Genomic DNA, 25,913 nt, shown 5'->3' with positions numbered 1-25,913 from the left:
ACGTCGGAAGCCACAGCGACCAGGGAGGAGCAGGCAGATGCTGGCTGTCACCCTGCTCAGCACCCTGCTCTGGCAGGGGCGGCTTTATGAGCCCAGCTTACTCAGGCCAGCCCGGGGGTTAAAGGCACCACCCAACACCTAGCATACGAGAGGGCATGCTCTAAAACAGATAATAGCAACAACAGCAAAAACACCAATGACTACCATTTACTGAGCACTTAAAATGTGCCAGGCACCTTGCTAAGCACTTTAAATAGATTCCCCAATGTAATCAAGCAACCCTAGGAGGTGGGTATTACAGACGAGGACACTGAGGTTCCAGAAGGCTGAGGAGAGATAAGAGCAGGGGCTTCGCGGCTGGAAGCCCACGGGTTTGTCCCCGCTCTGCTGCTCTGTGATGGGGCTTCGTGACTCTCCCAGCCTCATCTGTAAAATGGGATTAAATGAGATGACTCTGTTAAAGCATCTAGCTCATGCCTACCGCAAAGGACGGGCTCAATACTGCCCAGCAGTGATTGCTGCTTGTGTGGTCATAACAAGTCAGCTTGTGTCATTTTCTTGTATAAAAACCTCCAGTGGCTCCCACCCCCACAGATAAGGCCTCCCCCGGTCTCACCCTCTGGCGCACCCACGCAAACCACTCCTCTAGCCACGCAGTGGCTCCTGCCGTAAGGAAGCCAAGCCAAGAAAAGGGATAATGTTTCTTTAAGGCTTTAAGAACACAGAGAAATACCAGGGTGCTTAAGTTTAAAGCCATGTAACAATGTACCCCCCCACCGGGACCCAGTGAAATGGAACAGCTTGTTGATCACAGTCATGTAGGCTCATTAGTTTACAATAGGGCATCCGGCTGCCCTTTATTGAGATGGATTAAAACATCACTAGCGTTCTGGCTGAACCTACTGTGCACTAACAGCTCCCGCCGCAGCATTGCTGGGGGCTGACTCCCCTTTACCCTTGCCGTGAATGTATAAAAGGCACGGCCCCGCTGCGCTCGGGGCTCAGCCTTTGGGGATGAGTCTGCTGAGCCAGTGCCGGCACTAATAAGCTGCTTCTCGCCAAACATCTCGTGTCCCGTTCGTAGTTCACGCAGTTCCTGCGACACCCCCGCTTCCTCAGTGAGCCATGGCTGTTCCAGCTCCAAGCCTCTGCTCTCGCTTTCCCCATGCCGCGCGCCCTCCTCACCCTTCTCCATCAGGGAGGAGGCAGGAAGTTGTCAGCAGGGGGTCCAAGAGCCACCAGCCCTTGGCTTGTTGGACTTACAGCCTAGGACATCGCTCGCATTTGCATTTTAGGCGCCCAGCACAGCAGCAAACACTCGGTAGATGCTGAATGAAGTAAAAAAAAAAATGGTCACCACAGTTTTTAAAAGTAGTCCTGGGGAAAGCTGGTGGACAGTGCGGTTCAAGACTGGGAAGTGCCCACATCCCAGACAGTGTGGTGTGACAGCGGACGTGCCCCGGCGGGTCTCAACTCCTCTCTCCTCCACCAACACTTCATTCAGAACAGTCCTGGGGGCAAAACTTCAGTTTAACAAAAGCCAGTAACAAAAGTATTTGAGGAACACAAGCCCAGGGCAAAACGTCGGAGAGTAAGGCTGTCCGGTGGCCCGCAGGCCTCTGGGAAGTTGTCAGTGGAGAGGTCCCACCTTATCTCAGTTCAGGGAAAACCACTCTACTCAACGCCATTTGGGTTGAGGAAGTCAAATGAGTGATGACAATAACAAGAATAAAATTAGCCATGATTTATTGAGTACTTAGTGTGTCAGGCACTTAACAACTCAGAAATGAGGAAATCGAGGCTCAGAAACACCCCAGGAGACCCGGCTAATCAAGTCACAGTCGAGATTTGAACCCACGACTTGAACATGGCCCTGTGCCACTGCCTTCCAAGAAGGCTGCAGTCTGGTGTCCAGAGGAGCTCAGAGAATTCTCGGGAGCGTTTCTGTTCCCCCAGAGGGGTGGCGGACTTGAGAAGACCCTGGAAGCAGGAAGTATAGTTTTGAGTTCTAGGTCTGGATTGAGGGGGTATAGGGGCCAAGGGCAGGCCAGCCTGAGATGTGCCATTCTGGCAGGAAGATTATTTTGAGCTGAAAACCATCAAGGCCCCAAAGACTTGGGAAGATACTTTGACCTCCTGCCCATCCTCCCAGCCCCACAGCTGCATGAAAAGAATTTAGAGGAGGATCTGCTCCAGAAGGAGGGGAGTTCTCACCACAGGAAACTGTATTATGATGCAAACTAGGGGTGGTAGGCTGGGAGGGACTGGCTGAGTCTTAAAATTCCTCTCTGGCCCTGTTGTTTCTGTGTGGCCCGGCAAACATTTGTTTATCAAACATTTACTCTTTTGATATTCCTGGAATTACTTTCCTTTTCCTTTGAAGTCTCCCGCCCCCATCCTCTTCTCCTTGGTTCAAGATGACATATATGCCTCATTCTCCCTGACTGTCTTTGGAACCCATGCATATGCTTCCCCTAAAATATGTGATTAAACTTTGTTTTTTTTTCCTCCTGTTAATCTCTCATGTCCATTTGATTCTTAGAAGAACCTCCAGGGGTAGAGGAAATTTCTTCCTCCTAGACAGGAGCTCTGCTGCAGGAACACATCTCAATAAGAGGACTGCGTCTAAAGACCCCCGGCCACGTGCACAGTCAGAAACTCTAAGTCAATTCTGAGGCTGCCAAAGAGGTTGAAAAGAATACCGGCTTCAACCCCCAGCACCCTCCGAATGACCGTAAACAGGGAGAAATAAAAAACCAAGCCATTTAAAGATTGCAGGGACCAACAGCAGGCGGCCCCAAGATGTGCCACTTTAGCACGTAGATTGTCACAGCTGAAAACAACGAAGGCCCACGTGACTCAGAGAGAAACTCTGACCCTCCCCCGGCCATTTGCTTAAAAAGGATTTAGATGGAGGATCTGCTCCTGGAGGAGAACTCTCACCATCGGTAACTGGTTTCCACGTGCACCAGGTGTGGTAGACAGGGAGGGCTGCAGCAGTCTTCAAATTCCTCTCGGGATCCCATTGTTTCTGCTGGGCTCTTCAAACATTTGTTTGCCAAACATTTACTCTTGAAGTTCCTGTGAATTGCCTTCCTTCCCTCCCTGCTTCTCTCTGGCTCAGGATGACATCTCTACCTCACTGTCCCCAACTGTCTTTGGAATCTCATGTCTATGAATTCCCACCTGTACATAATTAACATTAGGTTTTTCCCCTGCCAATCTGATTCATGTCAATTTGACTCTTAGACCAGCCAGCTAGGAGACCTTGAAAGGTAAAGGAAAATCCTTCCCCCTCAATGTGAATAAGAAGCTGCCTTGAGATGCAGGTGGAGGAACTGGAATGTGCCGTGGGGACCCTTCCTGCAGCCAAAATTGGAGTGGGACAGGGGTAAACATGCTGAACCGAGGAACCCTGGCTGTCAGGGTCCATAGGCACAGATAAGCCGTAGCTCAGCAGGACCCTTGTGGAGAGAAGAGAAGAGCCACAGGGGGTGGAGAAAGGAACCCAGGCTTGACAAGTGACCCTCACGAGCTCTGTACTTGAACTGGGGGTTAACAAACTGAAACACTGGTCCCCCTGCTGGTATCTAGGCCTGTCCAAGAAGGTGAGGCCTCACCCTCGCCACCTGGTTCTCTGCTGAAGGCTCAGATTTGCATTTCATAAGGAAATGCCTCAACCGGGTCTTCTAGAAAGTCCTAGATGGCCCAAAACCTGCCCTGAGACACTTACCATGTTGACCCCTTCAAAGGGTTTCCTGATCCACTGAAGGGAAGTAAGAGTCTCAGGACCCTTAACCAGCTGAGCCAGGGATTGGCCCGATGCTGCTGCCCCAACTCTGCCTTCTGTTTTGTCCCCCTAGTTCCCAGGGATGCGGCCTTCCTGTCTCTTGTACAGCCAGCCCCTGTCTGCTCTTCCCGTCCAGCGTCTCCTACACCCACCTCGCTCCGCCCAAGGAGCTGATCTCAGTACCTGCCAGGCCGCCCAGCACTGTAATCCTAGACACGCTGCACTTGGCACATGGCAGGACTGATGGGACTGGCTGCCTGCGCAGCCCCAACATGGCCCACTGCTCCCCCAACATGCATGGGCCCCACTTAAGTTTCTGGCTCCCTAGAGAAGGCTCTTTTTCTCTGACCCTCAAAGATCATCCCCCTGAGATTAGCTTTGTTATAGGCTGAACTGTGTGCCCTCTCAAATTTATATCTTGGAGCCCAACAACTCAGAATGTGTGACTATATTTGGAGATAAGACCCTTTAAAGAGGTGACTGAGTTCAAATGATGCCGTTAGGGTGGGCCCTAATCCAGTCTGACTGGTGTCCTTATGAGAAGAGGATTTGGACCCACAGAGACACCAGGTATGGGCACGCATAGAGGAACGGCCGTGTGAGGTCACAGCAAGAAGACAGTCACCTGCAAGGCAAGGAGAGAGGCCTCAGAGGAAACCAACACTGCCATCACCTTGATCTTGGGCTTCAGACTCCACAACCGTGAGAAAATAATTTTCTGTTGTTTCAGCCACCCGGTCTGTGGTATTTTGCTATGTCAGCCCAAGCAAAGGAATATAGACCTCACTACTGGATTGCTGGCCTTTGTCACTTTCTGTCACAATTACAGAAACAAAGCTTCACCTTTATTATGTGCCGGCACTGTGCTAAGAAGGTTACATGCTTATCCAGGTCAATCTTCTCAACAGCACAGGGAGCATTATTACGTCACTTTACAAATGGGAAAACTGAGGCTCAGAGAAGTTAATGACTTGCCCAAGGTCACCCAGCTGATAAGTGACTAAGACCAGATTTCAACCCAGGTGGGCTGGCTCCAGAGCTGGTGCTTGCAGCCGTTCAGGGCACCAGTGCCTGAGAGGCCCCTGGAAGGGGCGGAACGTTTGTGTCAGCCCCGAATGTTATCTGTTGAAATCCTCAGCCCCAGTGTGGTGGGACTAGGAGGCAGAGCCTTCGGAGAAATTAGGTCATGAGGGTGGAGCCCTAATGATGGGATTACTGCCCTTGTATGAGACCTCAGAGAACTCCCCAACTTCTCTCTGTCATGGGAGGACGTGGCGGAAGTCCGTGCCCTTCTGCAACCCAGAAGAGGGCTCCCACCAAAGCCAGCCGCACAGGCACCCTGACCTCAGACTTCCAGCCTCCAGAACTTAAATACATTTCTGTGGCTTAAGCCCTCCAGTCTACGGTTTTCCGTTAGAGCGGCCCGTGCCGGCTAGGACAGGCCCCCCAGCCCAGGCTCTCAGACCAGCTGGATGAGCTGGTGGAGACACCGGACAGCTGCGAGGCACGGCCCTGTACCCAGGCCGCACGGAGACTGTCTCCCCGGACCTTTGGTGATGGCGTTTCATCCCAATTAGCCCATCAAGCCCACATCCCGCAGCCACTACTCCGCCTCGTCTAAGGCCTGTGGAGCCATGGCTCCATTTGCCCCCTTCTGAGGCCTGCCTCTACCGCTGTGCCCTTTGGCAGCAGGGGCGCCCGCCCGAGCCCAGCCAGCAAGTGAGCCCTCCACAGGCCACCTCCAGGTCCTCACCAAACCGTCCCTGTAACCAAGTGTCCTGCAGGACTCCAGCTCATCGATTCACCTTAGAAGAAGGCCTAGCTCATGAGCAGCTGAAATGACTCTGCCCGGCAAGAATGGAAGCAGGCTAATTTCCCCCACCCCTGACCCCAGTGTCAAGGTCGGGAGCCTCGGTCCTCCCACCAGAGGAGCCACACGGTGCAGCAGAGAGCAGGGCTCCTTCTGAGCCAGGAGGGTCTGATGTAAGCCACAGGGAATGGCCGGCTCTTGCAACTAACTCACCCTCCCTGCGCAGAAAAGCCTGCCGAGAAATGCCAATCACCCCCCTCGTGAGCAAAGCCGACCTTTGTAAACTCTGAATTGCTCGGGAGAGTGGGAGGAGGGAAGCCACTGGCTGGTACCGTGCTCCTGCTTCAGTGCTCATTTCTGCTGCTGCCTGCCAGTGGGCTCCCTGCCTGGCTTCTGCCTGTGCTGGAAGCTCCACATGGGCAGGAGCTGGCTGTTTCCTCCATAGCCCCGAGCACAGTATCTGTCTCTCAAGGTGTGCTACCTGGGCCACCACCCCTGCCTTACCTTATTAGATGTGAATTCCTAATCCCTGCTCCAGAGCCAGCGAATCAGACTCCCCAGGATGGGACCCAGGAATCTGCATCTATCAAGCACCCCAGCTGATAGTGAGTTTCACTGCCCTGCTGGTCCTCTATTCAACCAGCCTGCGGCACAAGGAGGTCGCGCAAGCAACCTGGTGTTGACCGAGGGGTTTCCTGGGACCTGGGACATCCAGTGCTAAAACCAGGAGGTTCCCGGGCAAGCCAGGATGGTCGGATTATCCTCCCTTAAAACTCCGCACAGGGCCAGAGGGCAGGGGATTCCCAGCTCACAGGTGAGAAATCACCTCCACATCACTCATACTTGGTGTTGAAATGCACCACAGATGTGCTGGGATTTCACAACACTTCACATGAAAAAAAAAGAAGTTGGACACGAGGAACTGAGTCAGGAGCTCTGGAAAAGGTTCCAACTTCCCCAGCCTGTGCCCTGCCCCAAACCGAGGACTGCCGCCCTGTGTTGAGAGCAGCAAATGCCTACCCTGAACTGACTGTCCCCCGCGCCCTGCTGCTCAGAGGGCCCACCCCTGGGTAGGAGGGGGTCATGAGAACTACAGGTGTCAGAACCAGAAAGTCCCTGGACCTCATTTCTCAGATGAGAAAACTAAGGTTCAGAAGGGCCAAATGACTGCAGGGTCACACGGCTAGCCAGCCAGGAGGTGACAGCAGCCCTTCTCATCTTGGCACCTCTGCAAAAGCCTGGCAAAAAATGACAAGAGCAGAGAAAGAAGCCAGAAGTATTCACTGAGGGGTAGGAGGCCAGACACACAGATGGGTGGGAGCAGAAGAGTGTTTGAGGGATCATGGTGTTCAGCACCCCCACTCCGCATATTACAAATGAGGAAACAGAGGCACACAGAAGTCAAATTTATTTCCCAATGCTGCATATGGGAACCTCCTGCAGGTCCCTAAAGGCCTGTCCACAGTGGCTAGAGAAGTGGGTACTGCCCACAAATCTGAAGATTTGCTGCTTCTGAAATGAGTCTCTCGTGACAATGTCTAGCATAAAAGTGGAACTAGAGGCCTGGGTCCACACACGCAGTCCCGAAGCCTTCAGCTTGGGGGAGCAACCCCAGGAAGAGAGTGTCCACCAGAGCAGGGGTTTCTCTGTGGGGAGTGTATTTCACACGACTCTTGAGTTGTATGGAATTGTTGATAAGAATTTGGTCTTTGTAATATCTTTAAAAAACAATTAAAGGGCAACAAAATCTTGAGGGGACAGTGAGAGACGAGCGGGAGGCCAAGCCCTGAGCTTTGGAAAGCACAGAGATGAGAAGGGTGGGATTCTAAGGGGGTGAGAGTTGAGATCAGGGAAAGCCCAGAGGACGTCTCACTAGCTAGAGGCCAAGCGGTCCTGGAGGCCTGGAGGGGAGGTGTCTCCATTATGGTAGAACTGGACGCCACGTTGCCTTTTTAAGTACATTAAGCATAAATTCATCTGGAAATCATAAAGCACTTCTATTTGTCATATTCACTCATAAGAGGACAACACCCAAGAATTTTACAACTAATTTCTGAAAAGTATTTTGAGTTCTTCATAATTAAGAATTCAAAAATATCACCTCCAAGTTATAGTCCATGACATAATGGAAACAATCTTCCAGGAATTGATGCTTCTGTGGTTGGCCCAGTAAAACCCTGGCTGTGCGGAACCCTGAGGGAATGAATGAGTCACTTTATAGAGCAGAATTTCCTGAGTCGCTGAAGGTGAAGCCTTTAAGTGATAGACATTTGAACTCCAAAACAGAAGTCTTTCTTTAATAATGGCCTCTTCGCCCCTGCATTCTAAAACGGACTCTCAGGACGTAACCTCAGCAATCCCATTTTCAGGCAGTACCGGAGGGCTGGCCGCTGCCAGGAACTACCCCACTGGCAGTGTCTTCCCTTCAGAACTTTCCACTCTGACCACGATCACTGCTCCTCCCCTGCCTCACTCCCGCGCCGCTGTCCTCCACCGCATTTCACTTCTGGTCTCCAGTCCAGGACCCCATCCCTCCTGATTGCTGCCATTATTGAAAACACAGCTGCCATGCCCTGTGGACCAGCAGTTTTTTGTCCCTATTTACTAAAGCTACAGAACCTGACTCTACCCGACGCAGAACCGTGCTGCAAATAATCATGGCAAGAACCAACAGGCGTTTGACACACACCACTTTTGTTTACAGATTTTACAAAGTCCTGATACCCCCTGACATAGGCCAATACAGGTAGTTTTAGCCACATTTTTATGACAAAACAAATTGATGATCTTCATAAAGTCACCTGACCAATAAACACAGGTGGATGGCCTGAATCCAGATCTTCTAACTTCAAATCCATATACTTAGCTAATTCTTGAATCACCTACTTTGATTAAATATATATTATCTAAAAATCTGCCAAGAGAATGCAGATAATTATTAATAACTAGCAGCCCAGCTGAACTCCCCCACATGAAAATTAGTGGATTCAAGTCGGGCAATGACTTTATTTCCATTAGTGTTCAATTGTTGCTTTTGCAAATGCAGGTGCTAATTCCAAAGAAGGGTTTGGTATAAACAAGCCACCGAAGTGTTTCTGCAGGGGACAAAAGGAAAGGTGATGTGATTACAAAGAGTTTGGACAGCGACCAGGTCTGTACTGTAATTGTGAAGAGCCCCTCACGGAGGAAATTACAGATGGAAGTGAAGGTGGTGTTAATTTACTCTGAGGAGAACGGCCTTCTGCTGCTTTTCATCTCAAAGTTCGACAGAAAGGAATGTTTTTCTAATGATGCATCCATTGTCACTGTATTCCAGGACAACACAATAGTTGTCATATGTTCCAACAAGCTACTCAGAATGTTAGCTGTCGGGATTTTTGCAGAGGAGGCACCCTGACGGGTATCACTGTAAATTTATGACCACAGATCTCACGTTGTCGGCCAGCACTGCCGAGAAATGCTGCCCCACTTCTTAGCAAGTTCCCTCCCCCTTGCTGAGATGCTATTCCACCCCTTCTCTCTCCTCCAGCCTCCACCCTCCCTCCCAGTCACTGCTCTCTGTTCATTATCTCACCCCTTACGTCACCAAGAAAACAGAAGTCATCATCAAGGCTCCCTCATCTTCCCTCAATCCAGCCCTTGGCCTTCCTGCCTCCATCTCTCCCTTCAGCTCTGATCAGCTGTCTTGGTTTGCCTGGGATTGGGGCTTCCTGGGACATGAACTTTCCATTTTAAAATGATGGGCTTTCTCGGGACGTGGGACCTTTGGTGCTAAAACTGGTGAAGTCCCTGTAAATACAGATGAGCCTCCCTTCTCCTGCCCACCTGAGTGCACCTGTTCCCATCCCCTCTCAGCAGCTTGAGGGCTGCAGTCCGCACATCCTCCCTGCCACGTCCCCCATCTCTCCCTCGCCACTGACTCCTTCCCCTGACCATGCAGACCAGGATAACATCCCCCATCAGAAAGAATAAGAGCTGTGTCTCCCGTTGGCGCCCCTTCCTCTCATCCTACCGATCCATGTCTTTCTCCTGCTCAGCAAAGCTCTGTGTGCCCCTGAATCCTCTCCCCACCTGCCATCTCGGTCAACAGCCTCTACTCAGGCTTCCCTCCTCTTCACTCTAGTAAAACCTTCATTGTCAAGACCACCCACACTGCCAACTCCCAGGTGGATTCCCCATGTTACTCAACCTGGACTCAGAGATCAGGATTCTTCCATTTCTGTGGCCCATTTATTAGAGACCACTCCTTTTGAGAAAGAGCATATATGAATAGCTGGAAGAATGAGCAGGTGCTTGGATGGTACAGCAACGTCAGATTGCTATAAAAGTCACTGAATGCCTACTCTCAATTTCTATAACATGTCTCCCCGTGAACGAGCCCCAGTCTGCGGACAGACATGGTCAGAACGACTCTGTGAAAGGCACTGCTCTAGACCCCACACTCTCTTGGTTTTCCTCCTGCCATAGGCACTGCCCTTCCATCTCCTTCACTACATCCTCTTCCTTTTCCCGGCTCCCAAATGTTGGCGAGCCCAAGGGGAGGAGTCTCAGCCCTTGGTTCTCCACTCTTCTCCAATTCCACGTTCCCCCTGGTTGATGCCAACCAGTCTCGTGGCTGCAAATACCATCTACATGCTGATGGCCCCTGCAATGGATAGAACTCTGTCCCCGCAAAGATATTATGCACAAGTCCTAACCCGCTGTACCTGTGAATGTGACCTTATTTGGAAATAGGGGCTTCATAAATGTAATCACCACGTTGAGATGATCCATACTGGATTAGGATGGGCCCTGACCCAATGATGGGTCTCCTTCTAAGAGGGACTCTGGGATACAGAGACACAGGCACATTCAGAGGGAAGATGGCCATGTGGAGAGACAGAAGTTGGAGAGACACAGCTAAAAACCAAGAAACATCAAGAACTGCCAGCAACCCCCAGAAACCAAAAAGAAGCAAGGAAGGATTCTTTCCTAGAGCATTCAGAAGGAGCACGGCCTGCCGGTCCCTCTGAAAACACTTTCATTCTGGCCTTCTAGCTTCCGAAAACTGTGAGACCATAAATTTCCATTGCTTTAAGCCATCCTAAGAAACTGATACAACCCCCAATTTATATCTCCAGCCTGGACTGCTACTCTAAACCCCAGGCTTTTATACACCAGCTATATACTTGACATCTCCCCTTGGTCTATTAAGGAATGCAAATTTAACATGTCTCAAACTGAAATTTTGGGTTTTCTTTCTCATTTCCCCCAATTCAGTACATGGCAAGGGCAGTCAGTCAGTTGTTCAGACCAAAACTTCAGCATCATCCTTCATTTCTCTCTCACCCCTGTCCCCACTCCTACCCATTAGCAGATTCCATCAGCTCTACATTCAAGATATTTCCCCTTCCTCGGCCAACCATCATCACAACTGGCCTCAGTAGAATGTTCCAAGAAGACAAGGACATGGTCCTGTGCATTGCTAGCTCTCGGGCCTGGAACATAGTAGGCATTCAGTAAGTACTCGTTAGCTCAATGAATGTAATGAAACCTTATTAATTCAAACACTCCTCTGATTGAGAATTTGTGATCATTTAAACAGAGGTGACTAAGCTAACTACCAGTATAATGAAACACTGTAACTATGTGGGAAATAAACTGTTTACAAACAACATGCCTGTTCATTGTGAATCATCTGTATACTCATTAGGGTTCCCCAGGTTTCCTTTTTAAAAAAGCTGGTTTTACTTGGTGGTTATGCAAAGCCTAGGTCTTTCCACACAGCCTAGAGCAATACATTTAAAGTCTAGCCTTCAAAGTAATAGAATTGCATGTCTTTAAAAGAAAATACATATTCTACAGTTCGGACTTAGGCAGTGATCTCATTAGAAAGTATATCCTATGCAGGTGTATCTTGTTTCATTGCACGTGGCTTTATTGTGCTTCGCAGGTACCCCATTTTTTACAAATTGAAGGTTGTGGCAACTCTGCATCAATGAACATCATTTGCTCACTTCTGCTTCACGTCTTTGTGTCACGTTTTGGTAATTAGCACAATATTTCAAATGTTTTCATTATTGTATTTGTTATGGTGATCTGTGGTCAGTGATTATAACTCACTGAAAGCTCAGATGATGGTATTTTTTAACAATAAAGTATTTTTTAATTAAGCTATGTACATTGTCCTTTCGATATGATAGTATTGCACACTTAATAGACTAAAGTATAGTGAAAACATAACTTTGCACGCACTGGGAAACCAAAAAATTCTTTTGACTGGCTTTATTCCAATATTCGCTTTGCTCCGGTGGTCTGGAACTAAACCTGAAATATCTCTGAGGTATGCCTGTAAACACCTTAAATTCCCAATATTTCTAGTCTCCACTGTGGCTTGTCCAGCATTCCAAAAATGTACTTTAAAACACTCAAGCCTTTTGACACTGATGGAAGCAGGTGAGAATCTGTAGTTGGTTTGAAAAAGAGAGATGGACACACCTCTAGGCAGTTCCCAGTGTACCCAGCTAAAACCTGCAATGATGCCTTTCTTCCAAATACATCCAGTAGTCCAAATACACCATTTTCCCCATCAAATTTTGGGGGCTCAAATATGGTTCACTCCTTTGAAGTCCAGTTCAGCTCAGCAAACACCTCCTGAAGTCTGATCTGGGGTCAGACACAGTGCCTGTGCGAAGGGCTCAAAGCTGAATGGACACACTTGGTCCCCACCCTCCAGAGTGTTTTCCCACATTGAAAGACAAGTACATTCGTTATATTAATTCTACTGAGATTATATGCACACAACCAGACTATACTAAGAGTTTGGTTGAGGGGTGGCTAAGTGCTATGTAAGCACAGGTAAAGGAACAGGCAATTCCCTGGGGGAGGGATGTCAGGGACAGAGAAGGTGACGTAAACCCGCTTGAATTCACAAAGCGGACAACATGCGGGAAGCAGAAAGCATAGTTCATCCATGTGTAAGTGCTGGGAACTAAGTGGAAAAACCTGATAGGATTTAGAGAATAACTCCTCCAACGAGAACTCCGTCCTGGCCACCAAAACCACAAGAGTTGAGAAGTTTATAACTCAGCTAATCATCCAAACGCTTTGTTTCGCAGCCAAAGAATGACGTTTGAGGGCTGATTAAAAGGTCTGATGGGTGGTCATCCCAGGTGGGCGAGGTCAGTACCTCTGTGAAGGACCATTTACATCAGGTCTTCATCTCCTGCCAGCCTTCATCTCTCATCTCTTTTCTTTCAGGGATAAAACAAACCTCTCAACAGCCAAATTACTCACAATAAATCCATGCTTACCCAGCTGGTGGATTCCAATAGAATAAATAGATGATAGGAGCTGCTCAGCCTGTTGCACTCCCTCCGGACCTTACCCTCCCTGCTGTTGAACCCAGAAGCCTCCTCCACTCATGGTCAACCACTGCAAGTTCAAAGAACTTCCAATTTTGTTTACACCAGTACAGGAGGAAGATCTGGGAGGAACCTTTGTCGGCAAGGGCTTCAGCCTCCTGCAGCGGCGGGGTGAGGACAAAGAGGTGCTGTTTACCTGGTGCCGCGGGGAGGCTGGCAGTCCTAGGAGGAGCACCAACTGAGTGCGACCCTGGAGCGGTTTCTCAACAGCAACGCTTGAAACATGGGCGCTAGATGATTCTTTGCTGTGGGAGACTGCCCCGCGCTGGGTAGGGTGTTTACCAGCTTCCCTGGTATCTTAGTTTGAGCTGCTCTGACCAAAAATACCATAGACCGGGTGAATTTGGAGGGGACACAAACATCTGTCCATCATACCTATTTCTACCCCCAGATGCCAGAAGGAACCCCCATCCCCACCCCGCCACAAGTTGCAACAACTGAAATTGTATCAAATGGCCCCTGGGAAGGATGTTACCCCTGACTGATAGTCTCTGCCTTCGAAGACAAAGCAGAGAAGAAGATGGAGAGAACCCCAGTGTGAACTGGACACTAGGGAGCCCAGGGGTGGGACCCAGCGGGAACAGAGGGGTGGGGCCTGGGGTACTAAAGAGACTGGTGGGTGCATCGTTCAGGAGGCCAGGAAGTCCTGTGAGGACCCTGCAGGTCTGGGGTGGGGGGAGGCTCCTCCAGCCCCTCCTTGGAGAGAGGCAACTGCTTTAAGCTGGGGGAGAGGAAACATGAGCAAAATCTAAATCTAGCTCCATACCCACAGGGGAAAAACAGTCAAGGACCTCATAAAGTTCAAAAAGCAGCTAGCTTTTTGACAGAAAAAACTTCTAGTTTTCAATAAGAAGGAGTTACATCATCCTTTATTAATAAATGCATACCTCATGTTTGCCTGGGTCACCCCAGTCTGGGCTTAAGGCTGGGGCCATTTTGACAGTAATAACATGGGTGTCACTGACTCTTGCCTCTGACGGCTACGGCGGGGTCCCAACCTCCTTCAAAACCTACCCCCTCACACACATGTGTGCATGTGCACACACAGTTACTCCTGGAAGTCTTCAGACAGCTGCTCATGTGTCCTAAGCAGACTCAATGTGCACCCACAAAGGGTCTGCCGTGATGTCGACCTCAGTGTCTCCCCACACTGGTGGCCACCATCCACACCCACTGCGTGCTGAGCTGCCTGGAGGCCTGGCCGCTGCCCCCAGGTTTCCCACACCAGCCACCTCCTGCAGGCGGCAGGCCGGGTCCTCCGAGCTCCAAAGACGCTCCTGCCTCCATGCCCAGGTGTGCTCTGTCTCTGATGAGCAGAAGCACAGCCCTTCCGTTATGACCCGGCCCCCTTGTCGCCACAGGATCCGAGTGTGAGAGCCATTCAAGTGAACGCACACCCGAGGGCTCCCCAGCAGCCCTAGAATCACTCTCCCCCTCCAACAGCCGCGACTTAATCTTTCCCTACAAGGAACTTGTCTACCAGAAAACCCCTCCATCCCTCAAGCAACTGAATCCCCCGAGGCCGCCCCTCTCCTCCAAGAGCCATGCGGGAAATCCAGCCCAGGGTGCCGCGTGGGCTCTGCTGGCTGGGCGACCACCCGCCCTGCACCTGCGCTCCCTAACACCGCTGTCTGTGCACAGGGTGGCCAGTGGCCCTGCTCCTCCTTCCTAGGTCTCTGTTTGCACTGCTATGAAAAGTAAATAAATAAGTGAGTCGGACGATCTCACCCCTGCCCAGAAACCTCTGTGAGTTACAATGGATGTTTATTGGCTGCTTGCTTCCTGCCAAGGGCCGTTCTAAGCCCTTTACATGGATTCCCTCACTTAATCCTTGCAACAGACCTCTGCGGTTAGGTACTCTTACTATAAATGTCATAAATGGGGAAACTGAGGTACAGAAATGGGCAGAGACCTGTCCAAGGTCAGGCAGCCAACAGGAGGTAGAAGGGGTGTCCCAAGGCCTGCTGGGGCAGCAGAGGGGGGCGGGAAAGCGCAATGCCTGTTCACACAGGCCCATCCGTGCAGGCCTCAGCTCCCTTCCAGGCAGGTAAGAGAGCTGAGAAAGAAGATCATAAACAAAGGGAAAGAGGAGGCAGATGGGGTTGGGGATAGAACAAGGCCCATCTGACCATGGCCTCGGGTGGGGGGCTGCCCTGGACACACCCCTCAGAGACCCCCTGCCCCTAAACTGGCTCCTTCTCAAGAAGAAGTATGTGCACTCTCTGGGGTGAGGCAAAAGGCCGGCTCCAAACCAAATCTCCCTCCTGTGCCCACAGGCCTTCTTTCCCACACCTTCTGACCCTACTCACCTGCTCTGACTTCCCACACCAGCAACACCATGTGCCTCCAGACCTGGGGGGATTCTGGCCCCTGCTTCTCATGGGTGCCCCCACTTAGGCTGACCCATGTGGCCCTCACTCACACGGCCTCTGATTGCTCTTACCCTCTGTGGCCCCCACCCATGCCCAGGCTCCTTGCCAGCTCTGGCTTCCCCTGTCAGCTCCTCACCCTTGCCTGGGGCCCACGGCCCACGGCCCCTCCCTGAACTGACCAGGCCACACAGTCGTCCCTCCACTGCCCTTCCACCTTGCTCAATGCCCCATCCTAAGGCATACCCACTGGAAACCAGCCACCGCCCATGCCAGGGCCTCTGTGTCACCGCCACCCTCACTCCCCCTTTCCGCCTCTCAGCCCACACTCCCTGACTCACGCGCCCTTACCATCCATGTAAACTCAGCCCTCAAAGCCTGTGCCAGGACAGCGTATCCCTACCCACCTCCCAGCAGCCACTCAGAGGGGCCCAGACCCCTGCAGGAGGGTTACCAGGGCCCTTGTTTAAGATGCCCTAACAGTGAACTAAGCCAGACACAAAAGAGCTCATACTATATAATTCCACTTACAGGAGGTCCCACGAGCAGTGAAATGCAGACAGAAAGCAGAATGGGGTGGGGGCGGGAGGAGGTAGGAGGAGGCCATGGGGAGTTAGTGCTTCTCCAGGACAGGGTTTCATTTTGGGAAGAAGTAGTTCTGGAGATGGATGGAGGGGATGGTTGCACAGCGATGTGGATGGATTTAATGCCACTGAACTCTGCATCTAAAAATAGTTAAGATGGTAAATTTTATATTATGTATATTCTATTATAATAAAAAAAACGCTATGACAAAGTAAGCATCTTGGAAGTGGGGCAAGGAAGCCTGCGCTTTCACCCAGCCCCCTGCCCCTCCCCGCAGTTCTCACGGTCCCTCCATGTGAGAACCGGGAATCACTACCCCTTCTTAGCTCCATCAAGTCACTGGAAGCTGCTAAGCCCTGACTTCCTCTTCTGGAAATGGATGCAATACCCTCCTCGCGTGGTCACTCAAAATAAGGAGTATGAAGTGCGGTGCATGCGGTAGCTGCTCAACAAAAGTGACTCTGACATTCAGTCAGTGCATAAATCTTCACAGAGCTGCCAGGGGCCAGCCCAGCGGGTCCTGAGGGTGCAGGCCTTGGCAAGCAGCATGCCTCCTGCGTCCCAGCACTTGCAGACAGCCAGGCTCCCCGCCCCCTCCCCCAGGGCCTCTGACGAGTTACCTGCCAGCAACAAGCACCTGACAACATGCAAGGAGGTTCCTGACTTCTCAGAGTCCAGGATCATAATCGGCAAAGGAGGGGAAGTGTTACAGAGGTGAGGGGCAGGGAGGCACCGGAGCACCTAAAAGGAGACCCCCACTCAACCCAGAGTCTAGGCTGCACCAAATCCTGAAGGGTAAGTCGGGCAGGGGGCGGTCAAACAAACAACACAGGCCCAGGCCCAGAGACCTCTGCTGCGTCTGAGAGAAAGAGCGAGGCCGGGGTGGCGGGGGCTGGTATCCGTATCCCACAAGCAAAAGGGAAGCCCAGTCAGTTTTATTCGGAGGCCTCTGACCCCAAGGGCCCTCAGAAATCAGCAGCCCTGGTGGGAAGCAGGTCTCTTACTTGCCTCCGCTCTGGGGAATTCCCCTCTGCAGGAGACTGTGTTATCTTAAGAGCACAAAGCATTCGGCCTTATCTCCTTACCCACCATTCCCTGGGATTTCTTGGGATGGCCCCTTGCCCCCCACAGCCTCGGCCAGGCAGGTCTGGTCAGCACACACATTCCATTCTTCTCAGCTAGAGCCCAGGGCTGGGCGGGGTGGGACTGGGCCCTGAGGCCTCCTCACAGGAAAACCGGACCCCTCCTGCCTCAGCCAGGGCTCCCCCAGGCCTCCCCACAGACCCTGGCCCACAGTTACCACCTCCTGCCTGGGCCACTTTAACCACTTTCTAGAACTCAGAAGAGCATTGGTGAAAAAGTGCCCCTTCTGTCTTTTTTTTCTTCTTTTTTACTTTTCCCAGCTTGACCTCCCCAGCCATGTTTAGGAAAGAGGAAAGTGTACACCAATATACAGACATCACTTCAAAATAATACCTGTAGGCCTTTTGGCGTACAAGTGTTTCGCTAATGTCGAGTTAAGATTACAAAGTTCGCTGACTTTGGCACTTACTGTAATAAGAGTGTTGGACAAATTTTTTAAAAGCTCTAATTTTTTTTTTTTAAGATCCACTTATTTGGATAGTTCAGGGTCTCTGAAGTGGTAAATGCATTAGGAAATTACCTAAACAGTTTTGTCAGACCAACATTTCTGTCTTGGGTATAAGGCGTGTTGGAAGGCTGCCAGACTGCTCATGACCCTTTTGTTAAGATGTTTCCCTAAGAGCCTGTCACGGTGCGGAGGGGGCCATCTGGACAAGGACCAGGCCTCCAGCCCTCCCACCTACACCTCCTGCTCCCCTCATCCTCTGTGCGTGAAACCAAAGCATGAAATCAAAGTTCTTTTCCAGAACCAGTTCTCCAAGTGGGTGATCCAGCCCCGTGTGCGATCTTGTCCTCTTCCCTGTTTTGCTGTGAAACTATTCTTGAAAGCATTCCAAAGTGGCATTAGGGAATATTCATATCTCAATTGTTTTTCACTTTAATAAAAAGTGACAGCAAATTTGGCCAGTGCCAGGGAGCTGAAATGCAGAGGAGATAAGATGCCAAGCACACCTTCTGGCTTGATTCTGCCAGATTTGTAGAAGGGGATCATACCCCTCTCTCCCCATTTCCAGCAGGAGGGCATAGGCAGGACTTGGGAACTTTAACCAGACCCTGCTTCTTGCCAGGCAGGGCAGCTTTCTGCCTCCCACTTCTGCCCATGGAGGACGCAGGCCGGCCCCAGGGTCCTGCTGTCCTCGACAGAGAGCCATGGAGCTCTCCTTGCCGATATCGCCTCTGCCCTTTCTAAATTCCCTTAGCAACTGGTGTTTAAGGGATGGGAGAGAGTAAAGCAAATTATAGATTGTGACAGAGTTCATTCTAGGTACATCAATTCAGAGGCAAATCAAGCAAATTTGGGATTAGTAGAGGAGGGCCTGACCCTTTGTTAAAGGCCCTGAATTCTGAAAACTGACCTCTGTCCCCAAACAGGGCCTTCCTTCCTGAGCTCTCTGCTATGCAAGGAATTCTGAATGCAGTAAAAAAAAAAAAAATCCCTCTTGGATTGCTGCTTTCTGATCTGACCAAGTCGGAATGCGTGGAGAGGAGGAACGCTCCTTGCCCGGGGAAGGACAGCCGCGTGCAGGAAAACAGACCTCAGAAAATAATGTCCTTGACCCAGAGGCTGCCTGCCGTGAGTAACCATTTGTAAGAATCAAGCACCTGGTATAGCTGCTGGGCTGATCCTTAACCATGAGAAAACTTGGATGAGAAGGAAGATGTTATAGGCTGTGTCCCCCAAAAGTATGTACCCCCGCAAATTCATATGGACAAGTCCTAACCTCCAGTACCTCTCTGAATGTGACTATGTTTGAAGATAAGGTCTTTAAAGAAGTTATCCGTTAAAATAAGGTCCCGAATCCAATACAACTGGTGTCCTTAAATCAAGAAATAAGGACCCAGACAGTTACAGAGGTCAAACCGAGCAGACACACAGTAGACCATTCCTCAAAAAACCAACCTTGCTGCCACATTGATCTTGGACTTCCAGCCTCCAGAACTGAGAAAATAAATTTATGTGGTTTAGCCACCTGGTCTGCGGTACTTTGGTATGGCAACAGCCAGAGCAAACCGATGTAGGGACCAAGGGCAGGCCTCCCCAGGATGTGCCGTTGTGACATGCAGATTATTTTGAGCAGAAAACCAAGGCCCAAAAGACTCAGAAAGAAACTTTGACCTCCCATTCCCCAACTGCGTAAACAGAATTTCGATAGAGGGCCTGCTTCAGGAAGAGAGCTATCACCTCAGCTAGCTATATTACAATATAAACTAGATGTGGAAGACAGGAGGCATGTGGCTGAGTCTTAAAATTCCTCTCTGTGCCCCCTCAGTTGTTTCTATGGGGGCCATCAAGTATTTTGTTTATCAAACATTCACTCTTTTCATATTCCTGTGAATTGCTTCCCTTGTCCTTTGAAGTCTCAGACCCCCACCCCCTTCTCCTTGGTTCAGGATGACAATATATAATTCATTCTCCCTGACTGTCTTTGGAACCCATGTCTGTGACCTCCCCTCAAGTATGTAATTAAGCTTCGGGTTTTTTTCTCCTGTTAATCTGTCTCGTGTTCATTTGATTCTTAACACCAACTAGAAGAACCTCAAGGGGTGGAGGAATTTCTTCCTCTCCAACCCTAACACAGAAGATGTAGCTGTAGAAACCCCCCTGCAGCCTACGTGAGTGCTGCCACAGTCAGCCTCGCCTGGAGCACTGGACTCACGTTCACACAGTGTTGTAGCCCTTCTTAAAATCCAGTCACACACACCACAACACGAAGTCACCTGCCCCACTCTACCTTCAGTAACAAGCTAAACTTCAGGAAGTTCAGAGATGAGATTCATTAAGAACTTGCAGGGAGGCTGGGGAGAAACCCAGATACAATATGGCTACACCTGATTCACTAAAAGTTTATGCTGCAACCATGGAATCTCTTTAAATCAAATCTCTGAGGAGGAAAACAGAAGAATTAGAGGTGAATCTGCTATGCATGTGGACAATCATGGTTTTGTACTGGCTCGACACAGCTGCCATTCCCAGAATCCCCTTCCCTGTGGGGCCCTGGGCTTGCGGTGGCCGTGAGAGAAACGTGAGCAAGACTCAGAAGGCGCCACTGAAGCACAGCCACTTTGTCGCACTCAGAAGGTCATGTGGGGCAGACACAGGGGCCAGCACTCACACACTGTCACTGCTCTGCTGGCCCCCCTTGTTGGCCTGGGGCAGCCGCTGGGTCCGCAGCTCCTCCGGCTCCTGGGCCGGGTGTGTGCAGCTCTCGGGGGAGGGGCCCCCGCCTGTCCCGCAGGTCACCCGCATCATGGAGACTGCAGGTGGTGAGAGCCAGACACTGTTCCAGCTTGTCCCTCGTCTTCCCCGATTTACATCCATCTTCCTTCCCAAGTGGGCCCAGCTGAGACCCAGGGACACCACCTTATACAGACTGCACCCCTTATACTGACCCCTATGAGAAACCCCTCATTCTCTACGGCTCCCTGAGGTCCTGCTTCTCTGATGGGACCCTGACTTAGCAGGCTACCCGAACAGGTTACAGTATAAGACAAATAACCTGACTGTGTTATATAAATGTCATTCTTGGTGGACTCATCCCCTTGGGATAACAGTTTAAGTTAGCAAGGAACGAGCTCAGTCCAGAGTCCTTGCCCCGCTCACCGGACTCGGAATCGCAAAGCCAGTAGCATGGTGAGCTCCCCCGCCCCCTGCCGACCCCTTCTGCGATTCTCTCCCGCCACTCTCCCTTCCTTCCGCTCCTCTCACACCATCCGGGGCTAGACCCTCAGCACTTCAGTCCTGCCACCATACCCCCTACCCTCAGACCTACACTGCCACCCCACAATCTCCCCAAACCTCTGCTTCTAGCAAGTCACCCTACAACGCTCTTCAAAGGCTGTGTCCTTCCAGATCAGATCTAAGCCCCCTGCCTAGATGGTAAGACCTTTTATAATCTGCCCCCCACCTCCTGCCCTGCCTTCTGCCCCACTGCTCTCCAACCCATGCCCTCTGCCACGTGAGGTGGGCCTCATCTCCCCTGTTGAGGTCTGTCATGCCCACCCCACCCCTGGGCCGTCACTCGATGGTCCCTGTGCTGTAGGAACTCTCATTCCTTAAGGCCCCACTCCAGGCCCGCCTCCTTCACAAAGCCTTCATCAAGGCCGCCACATGCAGCCCTTGCGAGAAAGGATTCTGGAGCTGGCCAGTCTGGGTTCAAATCCTGCCTTTGCCCTTACCAGGTCTCCACGACTTTGGGCAGATTCCTCCACTGTAAAATGGGGGGTAACTGCACCAGCCTCACAGGGTGTATGTGGGAACTGATGAGTTAAGTCACATGAAGCATTTGTGTCTTGCGTAACAGACAGAAAGCGCTTGATGAGGGTTAGTTCTTATTTTAGTTTTATTACTAACTGACCATCCTGACCCTCTCCAATACTCTTTTCTCCTGAATTTCTACACCAAGTATAATAAAGACCACATCATTCAAGCCCTTAATTACAGTCAAGTTCATACTGTTCACTGAGATTTCATGTGTAACAAAGAGGAACGGGAACGTTTTATCTGCAATCGGAACACGAGTAAGGAGGAGCTTATTCATGAATGTAAAATATTCCTAATTCCTAACATGCAGAATAAGCAGGAGAACTTGCCCTGCTTCTTCCTGACTGCATTCAACTCCTAAGGGTCCTCGGAGGAAAAAGGGGAGACAAATTGTCAGGAATATGAAGACACAAAAATACCCACAAAATGGTCCTGAAGCCCATCCTCCTGGGTTTCAGGTGCAATTTAACAGCAAAAAGATGACATTTTGAAAGACATGGTTTCACATCAAGAAGAGCTGCCTGGAGGGTGGCCTGCCTGATCAGAGGCAGGGACCTAGGCTGGCATCTATCTGTTCCTCAGGAAATTGAACAGCACCAAGTTATAGGAGACCCTGAAGGCCCAGGGCCCAGAGGGTCACTAGATGGCGATAGCATCAGGGCGGGGCCAGTCCAAGATGCTGGGCAGGCTCCCAGCACTCCCTCCATGGGCCTTCTGGTTTACAACCCAGACTGCCAAAGGCTTATGAATTAGTCATTTCACAGTCCAAGACAATACAGGAGTCATGCAGCACTCATTTTCGGGGGGGGCTCCCTTTCTTCAGCTTTAAAATGAAGGGATTGGTGGAACTAGAGGACAGCTCACAACCACCCAGTTCTAAGACACTGCACAATGCCTTTCTGCACAGTCAGCAAGCAAAGGCAATAGAAGAGGACCCTGAGCGTCTGATAGCCGCAAATACTACCCAAAGCAATCTACAGATTCAATGCAATCCCTATGAAAATTCCAACTGCATTTTTCACAAAAACAGAAAAAAACAATCTTAAAATATGTAGGGCACCACAAAAGACCCCAAATAGCCAAAGCAATCTGAGAAAGAACAAAGCTGGATGCACCATGGTCCCTGATTTCACGCTATATTACAAAGCTATGGCAATCCAAATAGTATGGTACTGGCATAAAAACATAGGCAATACAATAGAGAGCCCAAAAATAAAGCCATGCATTTATGGTCAATTAATTTATGACAAAGGAGCCAGGAATATGCAATGGGGAAAAGATAGTCTCTTCAATAAATGAGACTTTGATTTCCCTTTCCCTATGAACAGAGCAGTACTAGAAGGAGGGAGAAAAAAAAAACCAGAATCCTATCTGTGCCCAGAAGCTGCTGGTACTGGAGCCCTCCCTGCTGAGAGCTAAGAATGATTATGGCAAGGTGTGTGACTTTGCTGGGTTCAAGTCCAAGCTCTGAAACTTACCAGCAAGTTACTCGATTTTTTGTGAGACCTCTGTGCTCTCAGCCATTACATGAGGCTAATAATATAATACTTCATGCACTTATTGATCAAAGTGTTAGGAATGTGAGGTAGAAAGATAGACATGAGCAGCCGGAGAAGGGGAAGGTAAGGTTCAAAGAGAAAGCCGCCCAGATAAGGTTCCAAGGAAAAGCCGCCCAAACTCTGCCCAGGGAGGGGATCCCCCGTGAAGACAACAAAGGTTTGGCAGGGAGATAACTTCCCCACCCAGCCGGATCTCCACGGGGGCGCAATGGAACAGAACTAGAACTGCCCAAATCGCTCCTCAGCATGGGAAAGGACACGCCCCTGAGCGGGACGGCTATATAGATGGACCTGTCAATCAAATAACCCCACCTGGTAAAAGAGGCCCCTCCAGCCAGGATGCAATATACAGGCCTCCGGCCTAAAAGTTGGGTGCCTTTGTCTACCTTGGCTGTGGCCCCCTCCTCCCTGGAGTGTATTCAAATAGAACTTTCACTCTGCTTCGCTACTGTGTCTCTGCCTTTCAAGTCTTTTTTGCAGCGGGGACAAGAACCAAGGAGAACAAACTTCACCCATAGCAAAAGTATAAAGCATTTTGCATAGTAACCAAACCACAGGTGCTCAAATCATTAGTCCATTCAGCAAATGTTAATGGGATCCCCACTAAATGACAAACACTGTTCCAAGGTACTGCAGCACCGTCTTAAACAAAAAAAGATTCCACCTTATGAAGTTTACCTTAAGAAAGAAAAGACAGATAATAAGAAATAACCAAAATAAACTAAAAGTCAGATTTCTTCAAAAGCAAAAGAGAAGAGTATGACGAAAAGTTGGGACAGCAAATGAAATGGAGATGGGAGTGTGATTTTAGGTAGAGTCCTGAGAAAAGGCCATTTGGAGAAGGCAAGCCTTGAATGGACACCCTAGCCAATGCGGTCGTTATTTGTCCTCCCTGCAGGTGCTCTGGGTTTAATACCAACACTTTTCCTGGTGTCCAAAGAGGCATTTGAATTCAACATACCTCACAAAATAAAATGTCAGAGCTGGAAGAGAACTTAGAGATTCTCTAGTTCATCTTATAGATGAAGAGCTGAGATGAGACCTGGAAAGGTGGACCAACAAGCCCAGGGTCACACAGTTAATTCAGAGACGGACATTGGTGCAATTTCCAGTCTCCTGACCATGAGACCAAAGTTCTTGCCTCTGTTTCTACTCTGTTGGCTCAGGCTGACTCAGACCCACATAAAACTGCTGCTTAGGGCCTGGAAGATTTCTATCCTGCTGGCATATTTCAGCCTTTATTCTGGCTAATGGTTATTAGCTGTGTTGTCTGAATGGAAACCTTTTACAGTAAAAAAAAAATTATCAGAGATTTGCAAGAAGACATCCATAAACCAGTGACCCCAGTTTCAACAATTAAGAGTTAAAGGTGTATGTCAACTATACTTCAATAACAAAATTAAAATTAAAAATAAAAAGAGTTAAAGGCCATAGCTTGCAGTGGTCACAGGGTATCAAGAATGCCCTACCCACAAATGCAAACCACACGAGAGCTACCTATGTGGCACTCCTCCCTCGGCTGTAAGGCAGTCGTCAAAAGATCAAGAATGTGTTTTTATTCTTTCCTTTCTCAGATTGCCATCAAAATGTAAAAACAAAATGTTGAATCCTGTAGAATCCTGGAGCACCCAAGAAGATACCCACAGAGCACAGTTTGAGGAGCACCACATTTGGTACATGTCTTTGAAGGGCTCCTTATTTTAGGAAAAATCCTTGCAGCAGTCAGGACGTTTGCAAGAACCGCTAAGGCTAAAGGGAGCTGCAAATGCTGATCAACTGGTTTTGCTTCATTTGGAAGTTGCCCTGGCCCAGAAGGATGACACAGGAGCCTTAATACCTCTGCACAACAGTTAGAGACACAGAAACGTCCTGGCCATTAAGGTGGGGATCTCAAAGCACCCTCCATTCCTTCATTCAACAGACAGTTATTGAGCACCTACTTGGTGCTAGCCACTGTTCTAGGCACTGAGAATACAACAGGAAACCAAACAGCCCCTGACATAAAGATGCTTACGTTTGAGGGAGGAAGAAGGAAATAAACAAATCAGGGAGTTAAAGTATGTTGAGAGCCTAAGTAAATGGGTCAAAGGCAAGGGTGGTGCTGGAGGCCAGGAGAGGGAAGGCTTGTTACTCCCAGTAAGGTGTCAGAGGAAACCTCTCCAAGGAGGTGGCACTGGAGGGCAAAGAGCTTCTCAAGGGCAGAACATTCCAGGCATAGTGACAGCAAATACAAATGGAACAGCAAGGAGACCCCTGCAGCCAGAGCTCAATGAGGGAAGGAGAGACAGCCAGAAAAGCAGTGAGGTGCAACAGACCTTTGCCAGCACGTGAGCTTGGCCTCGAGTGAGAAGGGGAACAATGGAAGGTCAGGAGTGAGGAATAACATTTTTGACTAATGGTTTAAGAGTCAGATCTGTTGCTGTGCTAAGGAGAGATGAGCGGGCGACCGAGGCAGAAGCAAGAGACCACTTAGGAAACAATTGCCTTGACCCAGAGGAGACATGCGTTGGCCTAGATCCAGGCAGTAATGGAGGAGGTGGGGAGAAGGGACTAGATTGTGGATATGGAAGATGGAGCTGATAGGAATTGCTAATCATCTAAATAGCAGATATAAAAGAACTAGAAGAGTTGGGGGTGACGCCAAAGTTTTAGCCTGTGCAGCCTGAGATGACATTTATGGAGATCAAGTCCACGGGAGGTAGTGGGTGAGGGTGGGTCAGGGAGAAGGAAGGTAAGAGAGCACTTTCCCACCAAGTGTTCAAGCTCTGCTCTGGATTTATAAAGTCAGCCTTGTATAAGGTCGGACTGTATGATCCAGCAATTCCACTTCTGGGGATACGCCCCAAAGGATCGACAACAGAGACTCTTACAGATACTTGGAAGCCCGCATTCCCAGCAGCATTACTCACAACAGCCAAAAGGCGGAAACAGCACAAATGTCTGTCCACACAAGAACTGCTAAACAAACGTGCCTCATTCAATGGGATCTTACT

General features: G+C 49.9%; 1 protein-coding gene across 4 annotated transcripts in view; it reads right to left on the bottom strand.

Annotated features, from left to right (window-relative positions):
• The window catches only part of AHNAK (AHNAK nucleoprotein), a 134,371-nt gene that overhangs the window by 59,302 nt on the left and 49,156 nt on the right, over positions 1–25,913 (bottom strand). Inside the window, exon 6 of one of the 4 annotated variants that reach the window (XM_036925806.2) lies at positions 799–1,328. The exons of 2 other annotated variants lie outside the window; for them this stretch is intronic. In XM_036925806.2, the coding sequence (XP_036781701.2) occupies positions 1,267–1,328 (62 nt within the window). In that variant the 3' untranslated portion in view covers positions 799–1,266. Of the gene's footprint in view, positions 1–798; positions 1,329–1,788; positions 1,981–25,913 lie in introns of those variants that run through there. One more of the 4 variants, XM_057506981.1, reaches the window with a different exon arrangement.

Source organism: Manis pentadactyla, chromosome 9 (genome assembly GCF_030020395.1).
Source record: "Manis pentadactyla isolate mManPen7 chromosome 9, mManPen7.hap1, whole genome shotgun sequence".
Classification (NCBI taxonomy): domain Eukaryota; kingdom Metazoa; phylum Chordata; class Mammalia; order Pholidota; family Manidae; genus Manis; species Manis pentadactyla.
Note: the sequence above shows the minus strand (reverse complement) of the source record. Positions and strands in the feature narration are given on the sequence as shown.